General features: G+C 58.6%; 1 protein-coding gene across 2 annotated transcripts in view; it reads left to right on the forward strand.

The window, feature by feature from the left end:
* The window catches only part of GRK5 (G protein-coupled receptor kinase 5), a 158252-nt gene that overhangs the window by 56943 nt on the left and 79000 nt on the right, over positions 1–22309 (forward strand). For both annotated transcript variants that reach the window (XM_084904472.1, XM_084904473.1), the window contains one exon: positions 20054–20149. In XM_084904472.1, coding sequence (XP_084760598.1) covers positions 20054–20149 — 96 coding nt within the window. The remainder of the gene's footprint in view (positions 1–20053; positions 20150–22309) is intronic.

Genomic DNA, 22309 nt, shown 5'->3' on the forward strand with positions numbered 1-22309 from the left:
TTAGGAAAGAGGATTAATGGTTCTAATGGGACACCCCGTGGGCTCCTAGTGAGATAGTTTGAAAACCCCTGGTGTAGCCAAGCTCTCGTTCTATCAGTGAGGACGAGAGCGGGCGGGTTGAAGGTGCCTCCAATCTCATGGTGACGGCGACAGAGCCGTCCCCAGGGTGCCACGTGCCCCCCCCCCGTGAAGGCAGACTTTCTGACGCAGCCGTTGATCCTCACGGGCGCTCAGCTCCAGGGGCAGCGAGCCAGCCCCCGGCCGCGGCGCCAGACTCAGACCGAGGGCACCTTTCCCCGCCTCTCAGCAGCGTTTTCTCTTAGGGGAGAACGACACGCGAAATTTACAGGTGGCACTCGTGTGTTAGAACACTCTCCCTCCTTCGTATCCCCACCGGGAGGCTTACAGAGGCCTTCCAGACAGTTGGGGGTGGGCTTTCGATTGAGGGGCAGTGCTGCTGGAAAAGTGCGGAAACCATGACGCACTGTGGGAACCATAAAGCACACGCATCCTGGCACCTGCGCCCCCGTGCCCTCTGCCCCGAGGTGGTTCTGACCCCGTGGGTTGGTGCGTGGATCGTCCAACGTGTGCTCTTTCGCATCTGGCTTCTTCACTCCGCCCGGCGTCGGGATTCAGCCACGCGGTTGCATGAGTGGCGGTTGGCTTGTTTTAGTATTCCACCGTCTTCCCCACGCATTCGATGTTCACGTCAACCCCTTGAGGTACAGGGTGGGGACTGTTCTTCCTGCTGATAGAGGAGGCGGCCTAGGTAACACCCTTCAGCAGGGGTGGGCTGGGGTCCCTCCGGATAGAGCTCCCCCAAATCTCCCCCCCCCCCCATACACACGCTGAGACGCTGCACCAAGAGCCTCCTCCTTCAGTTCAGTGTGATGCGTTCTGGAACCTTCCCCTCCAGTCTCACGCTAATCCTCTGTGAGGCCACAGGAGTTCATTTCCCCCGTATCCTTTTGTTCTGTAGAGACAGGAAGCTCTCCTTCCCTCTTCTGGGAAATAACCCGCATTCCCTGGAAGTCACCCAGTGGCGGGAGGCTGAGGGATGCCTTGAACTTGCCCTTCTTCCAACCCTGTAATTATCCAGGCTGCTCACCTCTACGCCTCCTCCTCCGTGGGGTTGGCTTTCCTGGGAAGTCTGCCCCAGGCCGTCCTGCTCGGAGGAGCCTGCTCCTGGGGCCTCGTGCTGAGATGGAAACACAGAGGCAGAAGTGCCTATTTTGTCCCAGAAAAGTACCCACGGCGCCCTGCTGGGAAGGCCCGTGCTTTCCTCCCGCACGGCCCTGGCTGGCGGATGCCAGCAGGGGAACATTGTGTGCCCAGCGGCTCCTGCCCCCTGGCCGGTACACGGGACGCCTGTCATCAGGGAGACCCCGCCCCGCCCCCGCCCCGCAGTGCAGCAGCAAACTGTGTTCCTGACTCTGGGAATTTATTTCTGGGCCCTAAAGGTCAAAGCCCGGAGCTGCGTCTCTCGGAGGAGCTGGGACTGGACCGGGGGTTGAATGACAGCCCAGATGGGGGGTGGCTCTGGGACATGTCCCATCGGACAGCTGCTGAGGACGTGACTTGATCTTCCTGGGAGTGATTTGTCCCTTTGCCCTTGAAATTGCCAGGGGCTCGTTCTTTGCTATTCCGAGGCCCCTGGCTCTCTTTCTGAGTTACTTTGACCAGATTTCCTTACCAGTTGAATCCTAGGCTTTCTGAATTCCCACTGCTGGTTTTGCTTTTTTTTTTTTTTTTTTTTTTTTTTTTTTTAGCTAAGCCCTCGACAGCAAACATGTAGCATGCACAGCATTATTGCCCCTGCCCGTGCCAGGGGCAGACATTGCTAATCAATCGTGGCACTTGCGACCCCTGAGTTCCAGCAGCCACCGCCATCTGTCTGGAGCTCACAAGCTTAACAAAGTACTTTTGCCATTCAGCTCCACCTGCACCCTGCCTACCCTGTTTCCCCTTATACTAGTATATACATATCATGGTCAAGGTGACGGCTTCTCTTTGGCATATCGGAATGGCCACAATCACCATTCTTGCACTCTGGGGCCATCGTCGAGTAAAATAAGGGCAACTTGAAAGCAAGTGATCCTGGGACAGTCGATCTGGTAGCTGAGAAGGCCGCCAAGTGACTAACGGGCCGGTAGGTAGGTACACGGTGTGGATGCACCGGACGGGAGGATGACTCACATCCTGGGCGTTCAATGTTCTCAAAGCGCGGTTAGCCAAGGGCAGTTGAAGCCGCAGATAGAGATGTCCACTGTGTTTTTTGAATCCAGGGGTCCATGTTGGCAGGGTGTCATTTGCTGCTTCTAGAATCACGCTTTCAAGGAGACCTGAAGGTTGGAAAATAAGTAACTGGGCTCACTCCCATCCTCCGAGGTCCCACCATCATAGAGCCCCCGGAATGCGTCCAACAGGACGAAGCTGGGACTTGGTGCAAGGCCCCAGTTCGGGAGACTCACTTCCTGTTTCCTGGGCGAGACGCCCCCTGGTGGAGGGAGGCCCTCACTGCGGCCGGGGTGGGTCAGGGTGCCTGCGCTCCTCGCCCTGCGGGCTTCACTCTGGGCTCACGGAGGAGCTCACCCTCTGTCCACAAGGGCCGGCTGTTCTCGTTCTCCAGCAGGTGGCTGAGGGCAGAGGGTGGGGAGGGGGCCCTGGAAATGTGGGCACTCCCTCCCTGGGCCCCGCGTCTGCTGCCCGCCCCCCAGCGCACTCTGTTATTACAGCTGGGCAGGCCGGGCGGATCGGCCTCGGGCCAGACTATCTGGTGGCTGAAAACCAGACCTAATCAAAATGTAAATACTTCTGGGGGCCAGAAAGCAGGGCTGTCCAGGTGTTGAAGCAGAGGCTGCTGGGCCCGGGAGCCGGAAGGAGGGCAGGGCCTGTCGGGATCTTTCCCCTCAGGTCTGGGGTTCCCTGGGGCCTCTGCCAGGGGCCTCTGAAGGCACCACCTGCTACCAGGGTGACCGGCGCCCCACCTGCCCCGCCACTGCTTGCAGACGCTGTGCCTGGGGCAAAGGTCGTTCTGGTGGTGACAGCATCTGCTCCCTTCTCCTCCCCTGCCCCACCCTTCCCCCCTCAGAGGCAGTGCTGGGAGGTGTCATGTCACAGTGGGAGTCAGCGGGGTCTGGGACCCAACCCAGACTGCTCAGTGGGGAGGAGGATGGTGACATGCGTTTATGGAGGACCATGTGCCCAGGATTGTCTGGACTCTGAGGATGAGCGGTGACCAAGGCAGGTGACCCTGCCCTCGGAGAGGGGTGCTGGGCCAGTTGCATGGCAGGAGGAGATGTCCAGAATGGCAGCCGTGAAGCAAGGAAGCAAGGATGATCCTGTCATGTAGGAATAAGTAACCCATCAGTGCATAAACAGTAATAATTCCTGGTGGCGATGCATACAGTGGAGTCCATGAGATGAGCAGGATCAGCTGATGGGCCCTGGGAGCAGAATAAGGCAGACTCTGCAGGTGACGGTGCCACTTCAGAGGCGATGCCCAGGGAGTCTCCATGTGAGTCAGAAAGGAGTCAGCATGAGACTAATCTGGCCGGGGGCACAGCTGGGCAAAGGCCTGGAGGCGGGAGTGAGCTGGAGTCTCCATGGGAATGGGAGGAGGGCAGCGTCTGGAGTAGAGCATGGGCCGCTGGACATCCTTCCCAGCTTGCTGGGAAGTCGTTAGAGGACTCTGAGCGAGAGACTTCCATGATCTGATTCGGGTCTGGCTAACTGGCTCCTGGGGTGCAGATGCTGTCAATGGTTTGGAGGGTGCGAGAGCGTGAGGGAGGCCGGTCCAGTTGCATGGCAGGAGGAGATGTCCAGGATGGCAGCCGTGGAGACAGAGGGAGGAGGCAGGGGTGGGTTTTGCTCTGGGGCCCACAGATTTGGGGCTGAACCCGGTGTGGAGCGTAAGGCAGGGGAGGGAGAGAGAAGAATCCAGAATGTGTCCTGGGCTTGGGGCTCAATGGGACTCCTCTGACCCACTCACCTCCCAGGGTGCTCACTCAGGGTGTCCTCTCCTCAGGTGGACCCAGGGTCCGTGCTCTCTCTGAGGTGCCAGGCGGTGCTGGCTCCTGCACACACCCACCGTTCCACTCCGAGGGGCTGCCTGCAGCTGCTTTCCGGGGCCAGAGGGCTGGCCGGTGTGCTGTTGTCTGGAGGCGGGGGAACTGGAAGAAGAGTTTGGCGATTCACCTGGACTGTGTTTACTGCCTGAGCGGCAGCCGTGGGCAGCCCTGGCTGATGGGCCCAGGGAGCGGAATACGGCCGGGGAGGGAGGAAGGTAAAGCACGGGGCTACGTGGCTGTCCTCCGTGACGGCAGCGGCGGGACAGGAGCAGAGCTGCTTTGAGGGAGCGCTCACCCTGGACCGAGCCAGGAGCCCACCTGAGTTTTCTCAGCTATTCCCAACCCCGGTGGCCAAGTACACTGTTCCCATTCGCAGATATGGAGACTGGGGCTCGAAGCCTGTCTGGCCCAAGGTCACCCAGCTGGTGATGGGCTGAGCTCACCAGCAAGCCCTTGACTCCAGGTATTAAGTCTTTTTAAAAATATATATTTTTTATTGATTTTAGAGAGGAAATGAGAGGGAGAGAGAGAGAGATAGAAACATCAATGATGAGAAAGAATCATTGATTGGCTGCCTCCTGCCTGCCCACTACTGGGGATCGAGCCCACAACCCAGGCATGTGCCCTTAACAGGAATTGAACCTGGGACCCTTACAGGCCAGTGCTCTATCCATTGCACCAAACCAGCCAGGGCCAGGTATTAAGTCTTAACCAGCAGCCCGCACTGTCACCAATGTGCCATACTGTCACCTCACCAGCCATGCGCCAGGGGGGTGGGGGAGGGCTCTCTGCCTGCTCCATGCCTGTCCCTGTCCTAGGCAGGGGCCCTGAGAACCGACACCCCCATCCCCATCTGAGGTTCTGGCTTTGTGCACCGGAAGAGGACCGCAGGGATCTGCGGAAAGAGCTGTCAGCAGCTGTCCTTCTCTTACTGAGGGAGGGACCTTTGGGCACCTCCCTCCTCCTTCCCCTCCAGCTCCTTTCTCCTTGCTGTCCAAGAGGGCTGCTCCGGGCCCAGGCCTGGTGGGAGCTGCAGGGAGAGGAGACCTCTGGGCCCCAGCAGGAGCTCTGCCAGCCCTGCCATCTGGGTGGCCACCGCAGCTGCCTCCACCCTGCCTGCCTCGTGCTCTGCCACCTGCAGGTCACACCTGACCAAGCGCCACCTGATCTGCCCCCAGCCTGTTCCTGCCGCCGGGGAGTGGGTTTGGGCGAACCCAGGGGACTCCCTCGGGGTCTGAGGACGAGAGTCACAGCGGCAGGTTACTGTGCCACGTTTTCCTGAGCGGGGAGTGGGGCAGTCATCGTTCTGATGTCCGGGAGAAGAGGGTGTGGTGTATCACATACACTGGATTTCAGACTGAGTGTGAAGGGAAGTGAAATGTCTCACTGATCACTTTTTATACTGATTCCATACTGACTCAAAAGTATGTTATTACAATTAATTTCACACATTTCCTTTTCCTCTTTCCAATGTGACCACCATCCAGGTTTACATTGGCTTGCGTTAGAGCCCTCAGACAGCACTCCTGGACTGAGTTATGGTATTTGTCTTTGAAAGGCTTGAGTGACCCGGGCTGGAATCCCGACTCTCCCATCCCTGTGTGTTACCAAAGGCAGGGCTCTGAGCCTCAGTTTCCTCGCCTGTGAAATGGGCATGGTGAGTCAACCTCATAGGCTGGTGCCAGAATTAAATGGGTGAAGACTGAAGTGGTGTGTGTGTGTACCCCTAGGATGCTCCCCTTGTCTCTTAAAGAGGCAGGCTCTGATTTCTGTTATTTTTTTTTGTGTGTGTCTGTGTGTTTTTTTTTTTGTGTTTTTTTTTGACCAGGCCATGACTGAGCCCAGCTCCTGGGACTCAGAATACAGGCTGTTTTGAGTCGGAGGAGAGTAAATAAAAGTGAAAAGTCACTGTGCCCCAAGGCAGCTGATATGTCAGAAGGAGGGAGTGTAGGAAGGCAGGCGGGCTGGCTTCCTCTCGGCCCGAGGAGCCCCAGGGTGGGGAGCACAGGAAGCGGAGGCAGACGGGGTGGCTGCCGCTGCGCCCCACCCTGAGTCCCTGGGGTGCTCCCCTCCCCCAGGCCGTCACAGCCCGTGCCCTCTGTGGTTCTGGGCGGGCGCTTGGGTGCCCGTCAGCAGCCTTTGTGTTCAGCGAGAGGCTGGCGGTGGACGTGTGGGAGGGTGGCGAACGCTTTCCTCTCCGTCTCCGGGGTCCAGTGTTCCGGGCCTGGGAGGGGTGGGGCGGGCGCAGGACTGGGATGGCGTTTCGGAGCCCCGGGGCCCTTGGCAGCTCGGGAAGCCACCAGGACTCACCTAGTGCTTGGGCTTCCCGTCCATTTCCTCCATTGATCCTCCCAATCCAGCAAGCATTAGCCCATTTCACAGAGGGTAAAACAGAGGCCAGGAAGGGAAGCACGTTGCTAAAGGCCACGCAGGCTAACAAGGGTAGACCACCAGGACTTGAACCTGGGTCTGCCCTGGGTGCCTGGAGGGTGGACTTCGGACCCAATGCCCGGAAGTTTCACAGCTGGCAGGGCCAGCTGGACGGGCAGGGAGGCCTGGCGCCGCTTGTCTTTTAGAATACCTTCATTTACTGCGTCATGGCCTGTCCGCGTGGGTCTGTCTGTCCCTCTGTCTCCGGCATGCATCGCTGGCTGGTCTCTGAGCCTGCTGGTTAAGGCCCTGGCTCCTTCAAAGCAAGGAGAGAGTGCCTGCGGTTCCTCCGTGTCCTCACCTGTCAGAGCAGGACCTTCCTCGCCCGGGTGAGGGGCGGGTTGAGAGAGCTCGGCCTGGAGAGAGCATCACTCGGTAACAGCTACCGCGTGTCTGTTTGCTTGGCTGCCCCCAGTTTTCTGCATCCAGTGCATCCGCTTAAGCATTGGAAACAGACCCTGACGATTGACAGCAGCTGAAGGCACATGGCCAGCGCTGCACCTTGCCCTCATCCCAAGGTCAGTGTGGCCAGCAGGTGGGGGCTGTGCACTCCAGCCGCTCATGATGCTGAAGGATGAGGTGCCGCCGCTGGTCCAGGTATCCAGGCTCCCAGGGCATCTGCTTCTTACACTGGGGGTGGTGGCGGCGGCGGCAGGTGTGCTCCCCAACCCTGCTGCGGTGGAGCAGAGTGTCCGTCTGCGGGGAGCCCTGGGGACGCCAGGATGGAGGTGTGAACTGCGGCGTGTGCTCGTCACTGAGGGCCTGGCCTCGAGCCTCTGACCTTTCAGCTCCCAGGGCTCTGACGTGCCAGGTTCTGAGTCCTGGAGGGAAGGGAGCACAGATGGCCAGCTTCTGGGGGGGCGCTTCTGCTCGCTCGTTCATTGACAGACACTTACTGAGGTCCACTGTGAAGTCTACTGTGAGGTCTACTGTCCGAGGCCCCGGTCACCAGGTGAGCTACAGGGGCGTGGTCCCTGTCCTCTTGGAGGGATCCCAATAAAGACAGATTAAGCCGCTTGGAAGGAGAGACTGGGGAGCAGGGGGAGAGAAATGTGGGGACACAGTTCCTGGATGGGTGAGGAGAGGAGGGGTCAAGGGAGTGAGGAGACTGAAGACTTGGCCAGGTGAAGTGGGGATGATGTGTGTCGGAGTGCTCAGAGCAGCTTCTCTGCGATGGTGAAAATCTGGGAACCATAACATCCACGTGTCTCAGCAGGAGTGGATGAATGAAATATTTTCACAAAACCTGCAGCTATCTATGTTTTATTCATTTTTGTTCCCTTTGAGCCTGAAATATTTCACTTTAAAAAATGCTGCTGGAAGTGTCTGTCTGGCAGAAGGAATGGCATGTGCAAAGGCCCTGGGGCAGGAAATAATTTTTCCAGTGAGGACGTACGTGAAGGCCTGGCTTTTGTTCTGGAGGCCACACCACTCTGGGCATCTCTCTGTTTGAAGGTCTGCTCTCAGCTGTCTCTGAGACCCTGGGAAAGGCCTTCTTCTGAGTCTTGGGAAGGCCTCCGAGGTGTCCTGGGTGTCAGCTGGAGGTCAGTGTAATGGTAGGAAATGGAACCATTGGGGGCAGAGCCTGCCTAGGCCCGACTTGTGGGCGAGCAGGGCCCTCGGAGTGAGTCAGCCTCTTTGGCTGGAAGCAGCAAGCCTCGCTGAGCTTCTGCCAGGTACCCAAGGGCCCGCCGTGATTCCTCTCCCCTTTTGGGGAGGAACTTGCCCGCCGAACAGGCCTCTGCGTGAGGCGAGTCACTGTTCCCCGTTTTGTTCCTCACCGTCGCCTCTGAGCGGGTCTGCTCAGCCTCAGCTGCACCCGCTGCACTCTGACACCTGGCCCAGCCAGCCGGCGTGTGCTGCAGCTTTGTGCCCACGCTCTCCTCTCTGAGAGCGCTCTGAAGCTCGGTCTGGGGCCCCGAACCCTGGACACACGGGCTGCAGATGGAGGGCCATGGTCTGGTCCAGGACCTCACTTTCCTGATGGGGAGATGGAGGCCCGAAGAGGGGAGGTGTCCGATGTGAGGTCGCCTGGAGAAGGAAGGAAGTGAGGGGCCTGGCTCCCATTTGCAGTCCAGAGGGTCTTGGTGTCTCTAGCTGACCCCTCCTGAGGAAAGCTGCGTGGTGTCTGACACTGGCCCCCGGGCCTGGAGGGTGGGGTGGGAGCACGGGCATGAGATTCTGGCCAGGGGCGGCCGCACCTGCAGGTGCTTCCTACAGACGCTCTGCCAGGGAGCTCCGCCCTCCCCCTCCGTGTGACCGGCTGGCTGCCGTGTCCTCCGGTGTCTCCCGGCTGCAGAGCGGCCTCAGGACCTGCTGGGCCTCGTTCGGGCTGGCCTGTGGCTGGCGGTGGTTAGTAGAGGCTGGGGGTTGCGTGAGAAAATGCTGTGTGACTCACTCTCCTCTCTGGGCCTCTGTGTCCCCGGTTAACTCAGAGGGTGCAGCTCAGCGCGGGGCAGGGCCGGTCCCTCCCAGCTCTGACGTCTGTGAGTCCTGAGTCTGATGCAGAGGCGAGGGTAGCTGACGTGCTGTCACTGAGCTTTCTTCGCTGTGCTAAACGCTGTGCGTGCCTTCGCTCTGTGGTCTGCAAACTCATTAGTCAGCAGAGCCAAATATCAACAGTACAGGAACATTCTTACTTGGACAAGAAAGTGAAGGAGGATCCAAGATGGCTGCTCGGGTATACACCTAGCCGCAGCAGCTCACAACAATTTCAATGGAATACAACTAAAATGTAGAGTGGACATTGCCCAGAGCTACAGGTAGTCGACTGACTGAAAACTCTACAATAGGAAGGAGGGAGAAAACCAGAAGGAAAATCAGAGGAGCTGAAAAAAAGCCTAAGGTACGGAGACATGCGGCGCGCTCGCACGCAAGCGCGCGCGGAGAGGTCGCAGCCGGAGAGGAGGAGAGGGCTGGGTGCTGCCTGGCGTTCCCTAGCAGGAAGGAAATAGAACCCCCAGCCTGGGCTGAACCCCCGAACCGGCAGCGCTGAGCCCCAAGTTATGGGCCAGACCCTGGGGACCCAGGCTCCGGCAGGGGGAGACAATCCCGGGGGACGGCGAAAGGCGGGACCCCCAGAGTCGCGCGCACATGGCGTGCAGAGGACTGAATGTTGACTCTGATGCTGGATTACCCTAGCCGGAAGAAACAAAGCCTCCGGCGGCAGCTCTGAGCCTCAGTCCAGACCGCCCCGAACTCCAGGTCTGGGCCAGTCCCTGGGGACCCAGGCTCGGGCAGGGGGAGACGGAGCTGTGAGGTGGAGTCCTGGGAGCGCGGCGAAAGGCCGAGCCCCCAGAGTCGCGCACACTGTGCGCAGAGGACAGTCTGTTGACTCTGATCCTGGACTCCCCTAGTGGGAGGGAGAAAGAAAGCTCCAGACTGGAGGAATGCGACGTGGAGCAGGAGCCCCTGCCGGACACCGGCCAGCCGGGCGCCAGCAAGGAGCCGGGCAACGGGGCCCCCAGGGGGGCGGTGCCCCTGAGCCTTCGACTGCTGAGCGCGGGCAATGGAGCCAAGGACGGGGGCTGCTTCTTGGGCGGCGCCGACCCTGGCAACAGGCTGGAGCAGCGCGGGAGCCCGCGGAGAACAAAGGGGTGCCACAGGCCAACCTGCTGAGCTCCCAGGACAAGGAGGAAGAAACCAAAGAAGTTCTCAATGTGAAGAAATCAAGTGAGAGCAAATGATAGTAAAATTACTTAAGAAAGAATACAAAGAAGATCTTGAAAAATCAAAGACTAAGTCAGAACTCAACGCACCAGCCAACATTACAACATAAATGCGTTTTTGTTTTTTTTTAAAAAAGAAAAAAAAAAAGAGAAAAAAGGGACAGAATATTGGAACAGCGGCGACCAAGCCTAGAGTGGCCAGGCACAAGGCAGTGGCAGCTGGGCCCGGAGCAGCAGTGGCCAGGCCCCAGAGCAGCAGCAGCCACAACAAGAGCATCAACGGCCAGCACTGGAGCAGCCAGACCTGGGGCAGTGGCAGCCAGGCCTGAGGCAGAGGCGGCCAAGCCCAGGGTGGCCAGTCCAGGAACACCCAGACACGGAGTGGCTGGGCCCGGAGAAGCCGGGCCCAGAGCAGCCGGGTTGGGAGCAGCCAGGCCCAGAACAGCAGTAGCCAAGCACGGAGCATCCAGGTTGGGAGCGGCCAGGCTCGGAGCAGCCGGGTCAGGTGCGGCCAGGCCCGGAGCAGCGGCTGCCAGGCTGGGAGCGGCCAGGCCCGGAGCAGCCGGGTCTGGTGTGGCCAGGCCTGGAGCAGCGGCTGCCAGGCTAGGAGCGGCCAGGCCCGGAGCAGCAGCTGCCAGGCTGGGAGCAGCCAGGCCCGGAGCAGCCGGGTCTGGTGTGGCCAGGTCCGGAGCAGCGGCTGCCAGGCTGGGAGCGGCCAGGCCCAGAGCAACAGCTGCCAGGCTGGGAGCGGCCAGGCCCGGAGCAGCCGGGTCTGGTGCAGCCAGGCCCGGAGCAGCGACTGCCAGGCTGGGAGAGGCCAGGCCCGGAGCAGCCGGGTCTGGTGCGGCCAGGCCCGGAGCAGCGGCTGCCAGGCTGGGAGCGGCCAGGCCCGGAGCAGCCGGGTCTGGTGCGGCCAGGCCCGGAGCAGCGGCTGCCAGGCTGGGAGCGGCCAGGCCCGGAGCAGCCGGGTCTGGTGCGGCCAGGCCCGGAGCAGCGGCTGCCAGGCTGGGAGCGGCCAGGCCCGGAGCAGCCGGGTCAGGTGCGGCCAGGCCCGGAGCAGCGGCTGCCAGGCTGGGAGCGGCCAGGCCCGGAGCAGCGGCTGCCAGGCTGGGAGCGGCCAGGCCCGGAGCAGCCGGGTCAGGTGCGGCCAGGCCCGGAGCAGCGGCTGCCAGGCTGGGAGAGGCCAGGCCCGGAGCAGCCGGGTCTGGTGCGGCCAGGCCCGGAGCAGCGGCTGCCAGGCTGGGAGCGGCCAGGCCCGGAGCAGCCGGGTCTGGTGCGGCCAGGCCCGGAGCAGCGGCTGCCAGGCTGGGAGCGGCCAGGCCCGGAGCAGCCGGGTCTGGTGCGGCCAGGCCCGGAGCAGCGGCTGCCAGGCTGGGAGCGGCCAGGCCCGGAGCAGCCGGGTCTTGTGCGGCCAGGCCAGGAGCAGCGGCTGCCAGGCTGGGAGCGGCCAGGCCCGGAGCAGCAGCTGCCAGGCTGGGAGCGGCCAGGCCCGGAGCAGCCGGGTCTGGTGAGGCCAGGCCCGGAGCAGTGGCTGCCAGGCTGGGAGCGGCCAGGCCCGGAGCAGCCGGGTCTGGTGCGGCCAGGCCCGGAGCAGCAGCTGCCGGGCTGGGAGCGGCCATGCCCGGAGCAGCCGGGTCATGTGCGGCCAGGCCCGGAGCAGCGGCTGACAGGCTGGGAGCGGCCAAGCCCAGAGCGGCCGGGACCGGAGCAACCGGGCCCAGAGCAGCCGGGTCTGGTGCGGCCAGGCCTGTAGCAGCAACAGCCAAGTCCAGAGCAACTAGGTCGGGAGCGGCAGTGACCAGACCCGGAGCAGCTGGTTGTGGAACGAACCAGAGCAACAGAGGCCAGGCCCGGAGCAGCCAGGCCCGAAACAGCTCGCTCCTCGCCTGTACCTGCCCACGGCTGCCTCTCAGACATGGCTGGAAACTTTTGCGGGAACTTGAGGGTCTGCTGAATCAAGTGATGAAGGCTTAGATCTGGATGTGTTGAGTTAGTATAGCGCTGGGGTGTTGATCTGTGAGTGCCTTGGGTGGGGCCTGGATGAGGCTGGTTGACCTATTTGAAAATGTCAAAAAAAAAAAAAAAAAAAAAAAAAAAAACAGTACAACGATGGAAATTTCTTTGGAGAGCCAAATTTCTTTTTAACTTAAACTTCTTCTAACGCCATTTCTTCAACATAGACTCGCCCAGGCCGTGGTGTTTTGTGGAAGAGCCACACTCAAGGGGCCAAAGAGCCGCATGGGGCTCGCGAGCCGCCGTTTGTCGACCACGGGGCTAGGTTAACAGGGGCGAACTGGGCAGAGTGTGCTGCTGTGTGTGTGAAGGAAGAACTCTGGCTGGGACCCGCCGAGCTCAATGCAAGGCATTAGGTCACTTTTTATTCCTGTCAGTGTGGCTGGATGAAGGGTGGCGCCCTTTACCGAGAGGAGGAGGGGGCATATTTTGGGTGAAGTCGGGTGGGAATGAATCAAGCACCCTCCCTTGGCCCCCATTCCGGAGACTTCTCCTCTCTGTCAGACACCTCTCTCCACGGCGGCCCCGGCGCTGTGCTGGTTTGGGGCTCCCGTGGCTTCAGAGCCTGGGGACACTTTGCTGGGGCCCCAATCTCATCTGCTCCTTGAGCCAACTCCGTGTCAGGCTCATGGACCGAGAGTTAAGAACCAGGGATCCTTAGGTACAACTCCCAGCTTAGTCACTGAGCGGCTGTGTGACCCTGGGCCAGATACCCAGCCTCTCTGGGCTTGTTCGTCATCTTTAAAAAACACACACTTAGCTGTTGTGTGGGGAGACCCCAAGATGCTGGGGCTGAAGCGCTCAGGCTGGGGCCTGGCTCTCCCGGGCCCCGCCGGACCGAGCCCTCTGCGTTTTCCTGCGAGCAGTCACGTTGCCGACAGAATGGCCCAGGTCGCCGGGCAGACTTGATCGGGGACGATTTCAAAAGAGTCTGTTCAGCTTCTTTCGAGTAGGTGATGCAAACACTCTGGGGACAGCAGGAGTAATTATTACTCCCAGGGAAATGCAAATATTTTTATGAATATCCTATGAAAAATCGGGGCATTTTTCTCGCAGGAGCAAATAGTCCTGTTTATTTCTCCAACAAAATAGTGGCCGTTGTGCTGCGGGCCCGGGTTGTAACTGCCAGTGGCTTTTCTCAGGGTCGGCTCCCCTTCTCCTCCCCCCTCCTCCCTCTCCCCTCTTTCTCTTCTTTTTTAATCCAGAGAAAACATCGCGGAGACAAACGGGACCACGTTCGGGCTTTGCTGAGAGAAGGGGATTACTTTCGCAGTGAAAAGCTAATTTTTGTGGCCAGACTTTCTCAGCTGTGAAAACCGGTGTGGGCAGAGCGTAGTGAGCCCAGAAATACATCGGGAAAATGATTTTCCTTGGAAGGGACATTTTTTAAAGCAGGCCATTAGTGTTTGCAAGAGGAGAACGGGGGTCTGCTTCCCCGTGAAGGAAATGTGAGGCTCGAAAGTCCTAAAGAGACGCAGGGGGAGAGAGGAGAGGGGGAGCCACAGGGAGGGGAGGCGTGGGAGCCAGGACGGGGAGTGAGAGGCCTTCTGCGTGTGTTGGCTTAGCTCCCGCCCAGAGCCTGGCCCAGTGCTAGGGCTTTGAGTGCACGCTGCACCTGACTCTTACAAAGGGCATTTGGCTCTGCTATCAGTGAGGGCAGTGGTCGGCAAACTGATGAGTCCACAGAGCCAAATATCAACAGTTACAAAGATTGAAATTTCTTTGGAGAGCCAAATTCTTTAAAACGTAAACTTCTAACGCCACTTCTTCAACATGGACTCGCCCGGGCTGTGGTATTTTGTGGAAGAGGGGGCCAAAGAGCCGCATGTGGCTCACAGGCCGAAGTTTGCCGACCTCGGGCCTATGGTTACTCAGCCCCCGGACGGAGGCGTCAGAAGTCCAGCCCTGCCCGTCTTTCTCTCTGATGCCGGGGAGAAGGGGCCCCTGGTCCAGGGTCGGGACGGTTACCACAGTGAGATGTGGAGGATGTTGGTGAGGATGATGGCGGTGGGGATGGGGATGGTGGTAGCCATGGCGATGACGGTAACATGAACAGTGATGATGATGTCAGGGATGGTGGTATTAGGGGTGGTGGTGGTGGTGGTGATGGGAATGGCCACATGTTGTGAGCCTCCTACTCTACGCGAGGGACTTGCACATTTGGCTCTAGTAATTCTCAGCACCGAGATGCAAACTGGACAGGGGCATCTTTGCGGGAAAAAGCCCTGCGTGACTGAGCAAGGCCACAGCACCGGGGTGCGGCAGGGCTCCGGTAACACGCAGCCATACCCGCTCCCCCTCCCGCTGTGGTGAGGCGGCCTCAGGGCATCGGAAACCCCGGCAGACGGCAGCTGTCGGTCAAGGGCGGCAGCCTCTGGTCAAGGTGGCCCAGGCTCAGGGCTGCCCCTGGCAGCAAGGGTTTCCTGGGAGGGACTGTGCCCAGCTGCGCCACCCCCCCCCCCGGCCCGCTCCCTCCGCAAAGCCACACCAGAGGCCTCCTTGCTCAGAGTGCTGCTGGGGAGGGGCTGTGTCTTCCCATCCCCATGGCAACCGACGCCCAGGCCTGGTGTTGGTTTGGGTTTTCCTAATTGAGGTGTGGGTTCCCTCTGGTGTGGCTGAGGTTTGTCTGCTCTGGGAACCCGCCTGCGGTGCGGCGTGAGGTGGGGCCCGGAGGTGCTGGGACCTGCCCGCAGGCCACAGGCCCACAGGCCCACAGGCCCGTGCCGCCTCCCACGCCTCGCCCCACTTCAGCGAGGCACTTCCTTTGAAGAACTTTCTGGAGGTTTCGGGTTCTTGAGGCTGACAGCTACAGCACCACGAAATGTTCTGGGGTCAGGAGAACTGTGTATCTTCGCCTCCCCACGTCCTGTCCACAGTGTGGAGCCGGCCTCAAGGCCTGGGTGTCATGCTGGTGCCCGCCCCCCTCTGCCCGCCATGGCTTTTCGCTGACCCTCCCAGCAGGGTCCTGGAGCAGCAGAAGCCCCAGATTAGAGGTGTGTTCAGCTCCCAGGCTGGCTGACGGGACCCAGAAAAGCTCAGCCCTCCCCTCCTCTGCTCCCCTCTTGCGTCGCTGAGGTTGGGCAGAGTGTCCCCTGGCCTGGCTGTGCCAGCACCAGAGCGTCAGCCTTTGGACGGGCCTGGGGCAGCTCCAGTGTTCGGGGCCCATTCCAGGTGTGTGAGGTGGTAAGAAGGACCAGTGCCCGCCACGTGGCGAAGGTGGTGGTGGCGTTAGGCTGCGGAGAGCACGTTTGGGTAGGAAGAGGCTCTGTGCTCCCCAGACGCCCCCTCATCCCTCTCTCCCCAACCCTGGGGCGCTGTGCCCAGCTCAGAGGGCGCTGGACACACTCCAAGACACCAGGGCTCCCTGCTGCTTCTGGCCCTGAGGACTCATGACTCAGGCCACCCGGCTTCAATGGCACGGTCCCCGCCCCTGGAGATCGGGCCCAGGGGTGCCTTTGGTGGCCCCTCGTGCTGTGACGTTTTCTTCTAAGCAGTCAGTCATTGGGCAGTTATGGAGGCGTTTCTTCCCCCCTCCCCCGCGGCCACCAGAGCCCAGCCTCCCACTTGAGTGCTTTGGGACAGTGAGGTAACTGAGGAGCTGAGGGCAGGGGCTGGGGGGAAATTGAGGAGTCACCTTTTTAAAATATATATATTCTTATTGATTTCAGAGAGGAAGGCAGAGGGAGAGAGAGATAGAAACATCCATGATGAGAGAGATCATCAGCCAGCTTCCTCCTGCACGCCCTGCACTGGGGATTGAGCCCGCAACCCGAGCATGTGCCCTGACTCTGAATCGAACCTTGACCTCCTGGTTCATAGGCAACGCTCAACCACGGAGCCACGCTGGTTGGGCATCCAGGAAACTTCACAGCAGAGCGTACCCTGAGGCAGACACCCTGCAAGTGCTGGGAATTTCCAGAAAGTGAGGCCCACAAAAGTAGGATGGAGGCCTGGTATATTGTATTTGCAAGCTCCATTCCCCCCCCTCACCCCACACCTACCCAGTCGTCTCTCTTGCTGTCTATCTCACCTGCCAGGATCTCCCAAGAAAAACTCTTTTGAAGTAAAGGGGTTCTGTTGCCCTGCCTGGCACCACCCGCCTGATCCCAGATGAGAAAGCGGAGGACAGAGGGCCGCTGCTTTCTCCTGCTGCCCCCGTGGCCTGCCTCCCGTTCACAGCGGTTGCCAAGCGCCTTGGGTTGGACAAAGTCCCCTGCAGGCCGAGGTCACCTCGAGCGCACTTAGGCTGTAATCACGGCCCTTTGAAAAGGCTCGAGTCGCTGCGTGACGCTGCCCCCGATCGGGCCCTGTAATTGGGATCGTGTCTTGTTTGGGGCTGAATGAAAAGAAAGTTTGAACCAGTGAGATGCCACATACCTCCCTCATCAGCTTCCGCGGGGGTGGGGGTGGGGGAGGCACTCTGGTCGTGACAGCAAGGTCAGCGGGAGGCAGGCAGGAGTGGAGGCGGCAGACGCAGGGGTCCCTCCCGCGGCAGAGCACCGGCCGCCTCCGCTGTGCCCTGGCCTCGGCGAACGCCCACGGCCTTCCCAGGGTGTTGTTTTCTGGAAAAGCAGCTCTGTTGGCAGTGCCGTGGAAACTGAGTCGTGAAAGCTTACCTGGGCGGAGAGGCACGGAGCAGATTCTTTAGCTGCACGGACGTCAAAGGCTAAATGGTAACCCTACCTTCCATCTGACCGGCCGAGAGCCGGTGAGTCATCGGCATCTCGTGGCTGGGAACACAGCATCCTTCCCACGTACGGTCACTAGGATACTTGAGAACCTCCCCGACCTTGGTCACGGTGTGCTGAGAGCAGCTTCACGCTCCCCCCTCCGCCCCCCGCCACCCCCGCCACCTCCCTATACGTATATTCTGAAGACTACTACCCAGCAACAGAATTCGGATTGCTAAAAATCTACTCCCTCCCTAAGCGTAAGGCTGACTTTTCTAAGCCTCCCGGCCCCTTGTGACCCACAGACCGTGCCGGGAGTGGACGGGAGAAAGGGGCCCTCCTCGGAATCCTGGGGCCGCCCTAGCCCTGGCCTCTCTCTACCCTGTGTCCTTGTTCCTTTGACCGGCGGCGCCCTGAACTGTTGTGGGAGGAAGGGTGGCTGTGTCCGAGCTGCCTGTGGTTACACCAGGCACCGTCCAGGGGCTTCCGGTCTGAACGGAGAGGCCCAATGAGAAGTTCCCTGATGGAGGGAAAGGCAAGCGCAGAGGCCCCGAGAGCAACTCCGGGGAGGGAGGTGACGCGTGGGGAGATGATGGCCAGAGAACGAGCTGACCTGCGGGTGACGGGCAGGCCTGGGAACCGGCCATCTGCCTGCAGGGGCCGGGCTGGGCCCTGAGCAGGTGGGAGGTTGCGGTTGTAGCCCTTTGGAGGCCTGACAGCCCTCCCAAGTGGGGCGGTGGGCCTGGGGCAGCCGGGGCCACAGGGTAGGTAGGCCTGGCCACCTCAGGACACTGAGAAACGAGCAAGTCCAACTAGAATAATAAACAGTATCAAATATGCAATTTAATAGCCTACCAGCATACTTACAAGCCAAATATGTGTCTGGAAGTGGAGACCTCTTTGAGGCAGGTTTTGTTTGTTGTTAAGATGAAGAACCTTGCCCCGGCCTATCCGAGTTCTGGAGGGGCTGGCTTTTAGCGACTTGTAGAGGAAGTGGAGGGGGGTATGCGTGACTGGGCCATCCAGGGCCCCTGTGGCCTTTTTAGGGGACACCCTGCTGAGAGCGGTTGAGAACCGCTGAAATGAAGCCTCTGGTGTCTGTCTTTCTTGCTAGATTGGGTGACCTAAGAGGCGGGAGTTCCAAGTACGTGACACCCCATCCATCTTGCCTCTCACCATGTCCCCAGCGCCTGCCCAGCACTCAGCATTTAGTAGATGCGCAACAATGGTGGTTGAATGAATTGACGAATCTGTGTTAATTTTCTTAAGTTAATGGATAAGTTCATTGATAAAAAATGCACACACACACACACAAACACACACACATATGTATAAAATAGACTCCTGGCTTCTATAGACTGGCCACCTGAGAATTAACTGAGGAGCCCTTCAAGATGTCACGTTCCTGGCTTCCAATCACAGAAAGTTGGGGTACAGCCTGATGGGGTACAGCCTAGGAGTCTATTGTCGAGTACTTCATTGGTTTCTCAAAAAACTAAACATAGGGGTACAGAATGAGTCACCCCAAAAGCTGCCTCTGTGGTATGTGATGGTTTTGAGCTAAAGGCAATTGAGATGGGCTCATAAGAAACTGCTACTCCTCCCTTAAAGAATTTTAATTAGGGGCTTTGCCCATAATAAGGGTTATTACCACAAAAAAACTTTATGATCTGTCTATAGGGAGGGCAAACTTACAATTATTGCACATCTGCTCTTCTTATCCTGCAATGATCTTCCTGCCCTGTGAAGCCCCAACATGCCTAATCCCATCCTTAGTTAGTTCAGAATGTTGTATACACCTCGTGTTACCTGTCTGTCTCTGAACCTCTCATGTCTGTGAGGTCTTTGACTCTCTTGTATACGTTGGGTTCCCAAACATATGTATTTAATTAAGTTTGGTTATTTTCTCCTGTTGCTCTGTCTCATGCAGATTTTCTTTAACTCTAAGTATTAGAATTAAAGAAAAACAAACGAACCTTGAATGGAAGAGAAAAATTTCTTCCTGCCCCACACCAGCAATTCCGCTCATAGGCATATACACAAAAGAATTGGAAGCTGGGACTTACATCCATAGCAACACTATTCTCAATAGCCAAAAGGTAGAAGCAACCCAAGTGTCCATCAGTGGATGAATGGATAAACAAAACAGGTCTCTACACACAACTGACTATTATTGAGCTTTAACAATGGAATGAACTCTGACACGCTACAACATAGATAAACCTTGAGGACATTATGTGCAGTGGAATAAACCAGTCACAGAAGGACACATATTGTATGATTACATTTATATGTGGTCCTTAGTGTAGTAGTCAAATTCGTAGAGGTAGGGAACAGAATGGTGGTTGCCAGGGGTGGGTGGAAGGAATGGTGAGTTGCTTGATGGGTATAGAGTTCAGTTTACCTAAAAATGGTTAAGAGGATCGATTTTGTGTGGTGTATATTTTACCACACACACACAAAAAGCACTTCATCCAAGGTCTGGGAATGATGAGGATGGGAATGGGGGGAGTGGAAGGGATATGGATTGATGATGCTGCTGGCCCTTTGAGGCTTTGCAGCCTGTGAGTGGCTGAGACGGCAGCATTGGCTTTGCAAGCCTTCTCCTTGGGGGCTGCACCTCCTGACCTCTGGCCCCCAGGAGGCCGGGCAAGCTCCTGAGTGGAGGCCACAGGGCCTGTCCACAAGGGCAGCTGCTGCCCACCTCCAGCTGCTGGGTTATGGGGTGAAGTCTGAATTGGATTAGTATGCGAAATCTCCTAAGGTTTAGCTCTTGACTGTGGGTCCAGTGAATGGGCAAACAACACAGTGTGGGTCAAACAGAAAAAGTCTGCAGCCTCGGGTCTGGGATGGTGTCTATTTCTTGGAGCTCATAGCCTCGGGCCACAGCGAGAGAGATTCCCCCCCAGGTCCTCTTACAGGTGCTGTGTCACTTCTGAGGTCTGACACCAGACTTCTCTGATCTCTTAGAATTACTCTTGCTTTCAGTGCACCTGGAGGGAGAGTGTCTAAAGGGTGGGGGTGAGTGCCTGGGGTCTGCATTCTGCTCAGGCTGGGGTCTTGGCTCCGCCATTAGTGAATTGTGAGGTTGTAGGCTACTTGCTGCTCCCCCCCCCCCCCCCCCGCTTGTTTCCTTGTCTGTCCCATGGGAATAGTAATAGTTTCACCAACATCAACTGACATCTGTCCTCCATCTCTGCAGGGGGCGGAGGAAAACGCAAAGGGAAAAGCAAGAAGTGGAAGGAAATCCTGAAGTTCCCTCACATCAGCCAGTGTGAAGACCTCCGGAGGACCATAGGTGAGTGTCCGGCCTCGAGGGAGCGTGGGGAGGGGCTGGGGGGCGCAAGGGGCTGTTCACCCCCGCATGGCAGGTCCAACACAAACCAACCAACGCCATGATGCCAGGCAGGGCTCCGGGCCGGCGTCCTTGCTGATTGACGTAAAGATGCAGCGACGTTTATTGAGTATTCGGTGGGTGCTGGGCAGATCGCCTCTGTCACCCTTTGAGGCAGGTACTGTTATTCTACTCCCCCTTTCAGATGGGAACACCGAGGCGCAGAGGGTTGTGTAACTGGATGGGGGTGACACAGCCTGAGGGAGAATGGCGGAGGGGACCAGGCCCAGCATTGAGCCCCGAAATGTAACAGTCCCCTTCCTTGTGGGTCCTGTGGGGCCTGCCTTTGGGAAACGACCCCAGGCTTTTGGGAGCCAAGGGTGAGGTGAGCATCTGCGCTTCCCTCTCCTCTGTGGGGATGTCAGTGCTCACGGAGGGGCCACCCTGCTCAGTGGCACAGCTCCCACCTGGCCAGGTACCCCCCACAGCCACACTGTCCCCCCACTTCCAGGCAACCTGGCCCTGCCCTCATCACTTCCGCTTTGGGGGACGCTGGGAGCATAGGATTCACCTCAGCTCTTCTCTGCCCATGGACCCCACCCCAGGGGTCCTTCCAGGTCCATGGAGGTCCTCTTGGCAGGGCCCACTCCCCCGGGAAGGTGTGAGACACGTGTGTGCTGGCATGGGGACGTGAATTCTCCATTCTCCTAGAGCAGTGTTTCCCAAACTTTTGACCTATGTGTACCCCTTCTATAATTTTCATAATGCTGAGTATCCCTCGTACTCATGAGAACGTAGAATTAGGCGCAGCTAAGCACGGTGCAGTGCATATCCCCACCAAACTCCGGTGCAACGCGTACCCCCACCAAACTCTTCCCGGACCCCTGGGGGTGCGCGGACCACACTTTGGGAAACACTGTCCTAGAGGATGTAGAAAAGACTCTGTGTGCGAGTGCAGAGCGAGGGGAGCCAGGGAAACACAGAAGGCAGCCGCAAACCGGGGCTAAGCCGTGGCCCGGGCCCCAGCGTGGGGCCTGCCGCCTGTTTACAGTCCGTCGCCCCGGTGTTTGCCCAGCTCTGCTGGGGTCCTGCTGGAAGGCTCTCTCAGTAAAAACCTCACTGCTCCTCTGGACCAGGACACAGAGCAAACAGCGGCGAGAGCCGCGTTTATTTTCCTTGTGGAGCCATGAGCTCTTTCCGAAGCCCTTGGGGAGGACGGCCCCGGACAGGCTCGGGCCGAGGGGTAAGGGCGTTGGGCCCAGAGGGCAGCGAGGGGTGGTGCGGGGAAGGCTCTCGATCGGAGCCCGTTTTGATCGGAGCCCAGTGGACATGCAGAGCCCATGGGGACCAAGGGGTCCAGAACGGTGGCCCGGGAGGCCATGCCCGCCTTGTCCCTGCCCTGCCCTGCGCAGCCACAGGCCACTCCTTTCCAGTGACTCTGGAAAATGAAAACTGAATCCCTGCCGCAACCTCTGCAGAGTCCTCCATCCCACCCGGACTAAACCCAGACCCCCTCCGTGGCTTAGAAGCACTCTGGCCTTTGGGTGAAGCCTAGAGACCCCTTCTCAGAGCAATGCTGTGACTTGCATAACATAAAATGCAAGAGGTTATTAGATATAGTCATTAGATACTTTTAAATATTTTCTTAAATTGATTTCAGAGAGGAAGGGAGAGGGAGAGGGAGAGAGAGATAGAAACATCAATGATGAGAATCACTGCCTCCTGCACACCCCCTACTGGGGGTCGAACCTGCAACCTGGGCAAGTGCCCTGACTGGGAATTGAACCGTGATCTCCTGGTTCATATGTTGATGCTCAACCACTGAGCCACACCGCCTGGGCAGTTGTTAGTACTTTTAAACTTTATGATACTGAATTATATGTGCTTCTTTGTTAATACTTTAAATACTAAGGTCTACTAGCTACTGTGATGTTGAATATGTGGTGAGCATGATACTTCCAGACACCTCTAACAACGGTGATAGGAACAGGTCTGTGATTTTTGTCCCTGGCACTGCTAACATGATGGTGGGTCGTCGACATGGGTGCCCGAAGGAAGTGCTCATTTTCAGTTAGAGCTGGTGACAAGAAGGATGACCTGTTTCTCCATCCAAGTCCCTGGGTC

The sequence above is a fragment of the Pipistrellus hanaki genome (genome assembly GCF_964339955.1).
Source record: "Pipistrellus hanaki genome assembly, chromosome: 14".
Lineage (NCBI taxonomy): Eukaryota > Metazoa > Chordata > Mammalia > Chiroptera > Vespertilionidae > Pipistrellus > Pipistrellus hanaki.